Raw genomic sequence first — 7214 nt, forward strand, 5'->3', positions numbered from 1 at the left:
AACATTAAAATGACTATATTTAAACATGTAGTGAGAAACCTGCTTCACACTGAAATATAGTAGGCCTAAATATAATTAGTGTTAACATAAATCAGTGTCTTTTGACCTGCAAATCACCAAATCAATGTTTATTAGGCAGGTTTATTGATGAGATAATGACAAAAGCAGCAACACATGCAGTTTCTGACAAAATATTTATTTTAGGTGATTATGTGGAACTACGTAATCTTGTCTGTGTTACACAGTATCCACCACTTGAAGGATCACAAACAACATAGTCTATTGTGGAGGAAGTCGTTTATCAAGTCCTGTAACTGGATTATGTGTGTTTTGCAGTTCATTAACTGAACACTTAATGATTTTCGGTGAAGCAATCTTCTGCTTGGCTTTGGTTGTCAGATTGTCAGACACTGGACTTGACTGTCTGCTCCCTGATTTGGATACCGTAGATTGGGAGTTTGAACTGCTAGGCGGTCTGGTTGTGAACAGGTTTTGGCTTGAGTTGACAGAGTTGGGGATCTGATAAGGGCTGAAACGCCACCAAGGCTGAGAGCTGCGGAAACAGTTTCTGGCCAGCGTAGAGGTTGCCGAACAGGTGGGGAGAGCTGGTGCTGCCATGTAGCCGTATGGATAGGAGAAAAGTCCTCCAAAGGGTGACAGTGAGAGTCCCTGTACAAAAGAACACAATTGTTAATTTTACTAACACCATACATTTTCTGTGTTCCTACATTTTCCAGACTGTCCTCACCCAGAAAACAACCGTATGGCTCGATTATAACAATCCACAATTACGTTTTGAGAGCAAATTGAGGAATTGAGGTGACAAAGTAAATGAACACCAAAGACCGCATAAGGACACCGGTTGGGGGGTTGGTATAGACCAGGGTTCATGTCCCATGTGAAACCAAAAGTCAACTGTCATTCTGTCAGTTTTACCTATGAGTTTTATAGACCTTAGTTTGTGATGCAATGACGTCCGTGACATCATGTTACATCCTCATTTAAGTAGTTTTACATGACTCATTTTAAGCCAATCCATGATGTTTTACTAACCCTAACTAAGTATTTTTGTTGCCTAAACTCAACTAGTTCAATTTCACGTTTATCTAGGTAGGTTTCAAAAATGTGACTGTTAAGTTAAATAGAACTTTCACATGATTACGACCACATGAACTACATCCAACTTCAACAAGGCGAGTTCAGAGACTGCTGTGTTTTTGTTGTTGTGGAAACATGGCTGAACAACAGTGTACCGGACTATCCAGCAACCAGGCCTGCTACTCTGTCGCCGGGTAAGTCTAGTGGAGGTGGGCTGTGTTAACACGGACTGGTGCAGAAATGGGATGATTTGTATCCAACTAACTGCTAACTACTGGTGTAGTTTATGACTGTTAAATGCCGACCATTCTACATTACACTCAAATTTACAGCTGTGTTCATACTCTGTGTTTACAGCCCACCAAGCGCTAATGCTAGTATGCGGTAGCTGAACTTTATGGAGCCTAATGTGTGTGTACTAAATGTAGCCTGTTTCATATGTCATTTTTATTTAATGTTGTTTTTATATATTTGAATTGTGTAACCAATTGAGCCACGGTGACACGTTTTGTGTATATGGTTGAAATGACAATAAAACACACTTGAGTGAGTTGACCGTCTCACTGTCTGTCTGTAAACGGTAGGCGTGGCTTGGGAGTGGACTCTAAAGCAGCGAAGCAAGTGCATTCTGGGATTTGGTGTCTTTCATTCATATGAGCCAAAAACACATTTTCTGGCTTATCTCGGCCTAGAAGGCACCAATTTAAAAAAAAAAAATCACATTTCTACTACATAAGTGACCCAATTTAAAGATATTCGTCTTTCCAACGGTGAAATATCCTTTTAATAGAATGGTCCTATGTGTCGTTTTGGTAGTCTTGAAAATTAGCCCATAATGTTGTTTAGGTATAAGGATGTGTTGATGTAAGACAAGCACAGTGACCTTTGCTCAAACTGCTTGTGACTCCTAAGCCATTTCTGTTTGGGTCCCATCGTCACAGGTTGCATGTCTGAGTTGTGAGAGTGGTTTATAGAGAAAAGTCAGGAACGAAGGAAGGTAGAGTTATATTATAATATTATAAGATCTCTTGTTATCCAGTCCAGTAGAGTTATGCATTTTTGGGTTATGTATAATTAAATGAAATGTCTTCAAAAACTCTCTCAGATCAGATATTGAAAGGAAGGTCACTAAGACACTTCTGCACTTCCTGTTTAATGGTTGATTGGTCAATTTGGTGACTGTATTAACCATGAGGTAATTATAATTGTAATATTAGTATTATTGTCTCAGTTGTCATGGTATAATAATCTCAATATACACAAAATGCCTTTTATAATTTTTCTACATGCTGCCTTGAATTTGAAGTAGCCTAGTTGGAGCTCATCGTGAGAATGATCTTATAGCTTTTGCTGGAGGCTGATAGCATTACTTCATCCAGGACTAAAACATGTACAGTACAATGTAAAGGGTCGGTTCGCCCCATATTACAAAAAGATCATTTCTATTTTTCCCAGAGGGGCTAGATATATCACCTCTGATGTTTCTGCTGCCATCACAATAAATGGAATTTCACGTATGGTGCTCAAAACATGCTCTATTATGGATAATCCACAGACCTTACATCAAACAGTTTTCACCAGAAGTGAATTAAAACTGTTGACAGTGAGACCTGAAGGTTATCCTGAATAACTAGGACTTTTTTTTTTAAAAGACACGTTCAATGTAATTTTTAAGTGCTTTGAGGAGCAATGGAATTCCATTCACTTTGGATTCTCTGTTCACTTGGTGTATTAGAATATGTGTAATATTAGAATAGCATGCTCCTGCTGAAGCGTACCTGAGATGCCAGCATGTGGTGAAACATGAAGGGAGATGGAGAGGTGATGCTTTGAGAAGACAGGCCTCCGTTTTCTACTCCAGGCAAAGAAGACAACAGATGTCCCATACCCTCCGGCTTAACTGACAACTGTCCCGGGTGAAACAACAAAGGTGCCCCAAGCTTAAGAAACTGTTGGCTGTGCGCACTCGAGAAATCCAAAGTCTGAAGGTGACCAGCGCTGAGGGATGACGAGCTCTGTGTTTGCAACATCATAGGCAGGACCCCATCTTTGGTTTCGCTCATGTGCCTTTTTGAAGAATCAATCTCCATAGAGTACACATCTGACGATCTAAACATTGTTCTCTCTTTTGTTGTATCCTGATTGTCGTCGCTCTTACTGTGAGCAGCCTCGTTCCACAGTAGTTCCTCGCTCTTCTGACTCAAAGTAGACACATGTTCAGTCCTGGCTTCAGCAATGTCCTTGTCTTGTAGATCAACATCTGAATCACTTCCAATATTGTTCTCATCTGTGGGGAAAAAAATCATTATATTCGTTAAATGTATTTGTAGTTAAGAGTAAAATAAGCATAGTTCTGAAGGAAGGCAATCCAAAATATCAGAAAAAATAATAACGGTCTTCGTCAGGGCTTTTGACAAGCATAGTTGTGCCCTGTTAGTAGCGTATTATCAGAACACGGTGGACAGAGATGACTCAGTGCGAACATCTTGAGCCGTGAATGAGACAGTGTTTACGTGTGACTAAACCCAAGGCGCCAGTTGATTCATTAAAACAAACTATTTTTGTTTTGCCAAATTGAGTCACGCAGTAAATTGGGGTTGAGATCTACATCTGAACTTCCCTCCATGTTTGTGTTGCTCACTTCACTGCCTCCCTAGTGCTCCAGTGTTAAAGATGCATATTATGTAACTGCAATGTCCCAGGTCTAATTCCATCCAGAGACATTTGTTGCATTTTATACCCATCTTCTTTTTACCCCATGTTTCTTATGTCTGTCAGCTGTCCAATAAAGGCAAGACAAGGAGAATGACTCAATCAGGACACCTCATCTTCCCAAACTAGTAAAACGTATTGTGTTTTGTTGACCATCTAATTACTGAAAGTTTATTCTTTAGAAGGACAAAAAGAACATAACCCAAAAAAAAGCCATGATATGTGGTTGAAAGCTAATTTTAAAAGTATGTGTTAAGAGGGAGCTGCTTGAAATCTGATAAATTAACGCTGACTCAAGTGATGTCACTTGAGTCAGCGTTATTTGGGTCTGAAGGCTATAAGTTTGACAATAAAAGAAATCTGGGGGCTGGGAGTTAGAGAGAAGCAAGGTTACCAGACCTCTGTTACCTGCTCCTCATCTCTGCTTGAAGTTAGTGGCTAGGCTACATTAGCCTACCCCACCGAAACATTGGTGGTCCGTTTTCATTTTGGGTAATGTAGGTGCCAGATTTGGACAAGGAAGAAGAATGGAATAATACACATGATATCTCTGGATCTGCGGCATCAATGTTGATCTTTTTTTGTAAACTGCCCATCCTGAGTTTAAAAATATAATGACATGCTAAATCAGTGAAGCCTAAACACTGTCTCTGTTTGTCCTAAACACTTTGTCCTATAGAAAACTCGGTGGGTTCATAAACATTGCCATAAAGGCTGCTTAATGACATAATAGAGTGTAAGTTAACCCACCTTGACAGGTTGGTGTGAACATCAGAGGGCTGCTCACCAGCTCCCGAGGGGAATAAAAAGGATCACTAGTACTGGGTTGTTCACATGAGTCATCAGAATCAGCACAGTCCCGGTCCGCTTTGCTTTCGGTCTCATGCATTGAAGAAATAGTGAAAGGCTTATACCTGTGGATCACAAGTGAGATTCGGTCTAAATATGTATATATCCATACCGGTATGTCCTTTAGCATTATGATGCATTCTGATAGCAAAACAAATATTGCCTACCTTTTTTCTCGTTTCCCATTTCCTGTGTCTCTGAATCCTTTGGCAAAGGGGTTGTTGTCGATTTTTAGCTGTGTAATCTTATGGAGAAAAAGACACACCAGCAAGTTAGTCACTGCAATAATACAGCTACTTGCACAGTGAAAGATAACTGAGTAGTCTATTACATCGGTATTCACAAAGCTCATATGTGGCACTAATGAGGGCCCAGTTTTAGAGCATCATGTTCAGGCCATATAAGTCTAAAATACCAGTTTGCCAGTTTCCAAACCATCCCAACAGGCACCAGACTCATGTTTTTCTCAAATTCAAAGTCAAAGTCGTTGCGAGGTGCATCCCGTGCGAGTAGGCTAGATTAGGTCTGTTGTGCATGCATAGGGGTGTGGAGGGGGAGGATGGTGGTTACCTTTCCATTCTGATACGCTGTGACTGCGATGAACTCTGTCTCCGGGAAAACATAAGTCCGGAAGGTGCTGTACGGAAGCTTCATTATGTCGTTGGCTCTCACAATATGGAATCTGGGTTGGTATTTATGCATTGAATTCAAAATTGTCTGGAAAATAAAGACAAAGAAAGTCTAAAATGAATTTTGTTGGCTGGTTACAAATCATAATTAAAATGACATTTGTGAACAATACTGTTTAAGTAGTCATATTGACTTTTTAGAACATGAGCTTTTTAGAACAATGAGTAGGCCTATATGATATTACAATTCGTATTATTGCTACTTACAAATCCATGCTTGTCCGAAATATTATTTGTGAGTTTGAATTTATGAAAAGCGACGGGCTTGCTCATCCACTGCTCTCCTTTGGACGGGCTGTCTGGGTGGATGTACATGCGCTTTGGCATCTCCGGGTCAGCTTTTCCAGCCACCACCCAGCGGGAGTTGTGAAACTTGTACCGGCACTCATCAACAGCGACGATGTCCATCAGCAGGATATATTTTGCTGTTTCAACCAGCCCGTTTACCCGCACTTTGAAAGCTGGAAACATCCTCCTTTTGCAGAGAATTAACGAAACACCGATGTTAGACACTTTAATTTGGACTTTTTACAAGGAGCTTCCAATTGTCACTTTGAAACATTTATTTCGTTAATATAAAAGATCAGTTTGGAAGTTTTTAGGTCTGATCAGAGTGGGAATTTAAAATGTGTAGCTATTATAGGCTGCAATAGGCTAGTAATTGAGCAAGGATTGAACTGGAGCCCTGAAACTAAGGGGCCCGACCAATATTGGCTTCTTAACAACACACAACAGACATGACCGCTAAAACCGATCCCATAATAATAATATTTGTATAGCCTATTGGATAATAAAATGATGGCATTTCAAACCCATGCCTATGTCCCGGTAATGACTTTCATAGATTTAATTTGCAGCCAATATGCACATTGTAGTTCACGTACCTTCCTGATTTTGTTATAACCATCTCAGTTCCCATTTTGTGAAATTCTTTCCATAAATTCTTTGACTCCAGTGTGACTTTCGGGTCATCGTCGAGCCATTCTTCTGGCTGCACACTTTTCAAGGCGCGCGGCTGAATTGGCTGCTGCTGGCGTCCCAGAGCTGCGTGCATCCCCGCATCAGGGGCAGCCTGCTCCGACACAGGCTCGGACAGGGGGGCGACGTCTGGGAAAGCCAACGCTGCAGGGAAAAACGAGGGCTGAGCGGCGGTAAAGAAGGCTGACAAGGTCAAGGCACCTGGTCGATGAGCTTGGAAAGAATGGTAAGCCATGGCAGCCGCTGTGTCAACTGGATCTCTCATCAGGGCATCCGATCTGACAGCTCGCTACTATAAAGTCTCTGTCCGCTTGCTGAATTGCAACAAACCGTTTTAAGAGTTTGTGAGTTTTGTAGCATGAAAGAGAGATCAAAGGAGGGAATGCAAATTTTCAGAAATATCAAGATAACGTTACTTTGTCAAAGGCAAGGATGGTCCTTTATGTACCCTATCCGCTGGTAGATCCACCATGGAGAGGGCAGCTTACTTTGGGACCATGCGTGCGCAAAGCTTGTTCAGACCCTGTAAAAACTGCAGTGGCACCGAGTAGTGAAGACAGAGAGAGTCATTGAGATGGTGTTTACACTGTCACACTTCTGTCTGCCCCGGCCTTACACTAATAAGCCAAATATCTTTGACAGGCTTCATTTTCCGGACCAATTACAGAGGCGGGGCGTGGTTTCAACCTCTCAGAGTATAGACATGTTAGTGGCTTATACAGCATGAATGAATCATAATTAAATTACTTTCAGAATGTTGTTGTTGTAGTTGTTATAACGTTATAGTAATAGTTATAAGAATGAGAATAATACTTGTAATTTGTATTATTTTATTATTATTATTATTATTATTATTATTGTTGTTGTTGTTGTTGTTGTTGCTGTAGT

The 7214-nt window shown here is 40.7% G+C and overlaps 1 protein-coding gene across 1 annotated transcript; it reads right to left on the reverse strand.

Annotated features, from left to right (window-relative positions):
* Positions 1 to 279: 279 nt before the first annotated feature.
* Positions 280 to 6591, reverse strand: LOC144527857 (T-box transcription factor TBX2b-like). The gene is made up of 7 exons (XM_078266153.1): positions 6233 to 6591; positions 5556 to 5823; positions 5230 to 5376; positions 4827 to 4903; positions 4561 to 4724; positions 2877 to 3385; positions 280 to 669 (listed from the first exon to the last, which is right to left on the reverse strand). The coding sequence occupies exons 1-7, from the start codon at positions 6589 to 6591 to the stop codon at positions 280 to 282; spliced, it is 1914 nt and encodes a 637-aa protein (XP_078122279.1).
* Between the last annotated feature and the right edge of the window lie 623 nt (positions 6592 to 7214).

Source organism: Sander vitreus, chromosome 13 (assembly GCF_031162955.1).
Source record: "Sander vitreus isolate 19-12246 chromosome 13, sanVit1, whole genome shotgun sequence".
Classification (NCBI taxonomy): domain Eukaryota; kingdom Metazoa; phylum Chordata; class Actinopteri; order Perciformes; family Percidae; genus Sander; species Sander vitreus.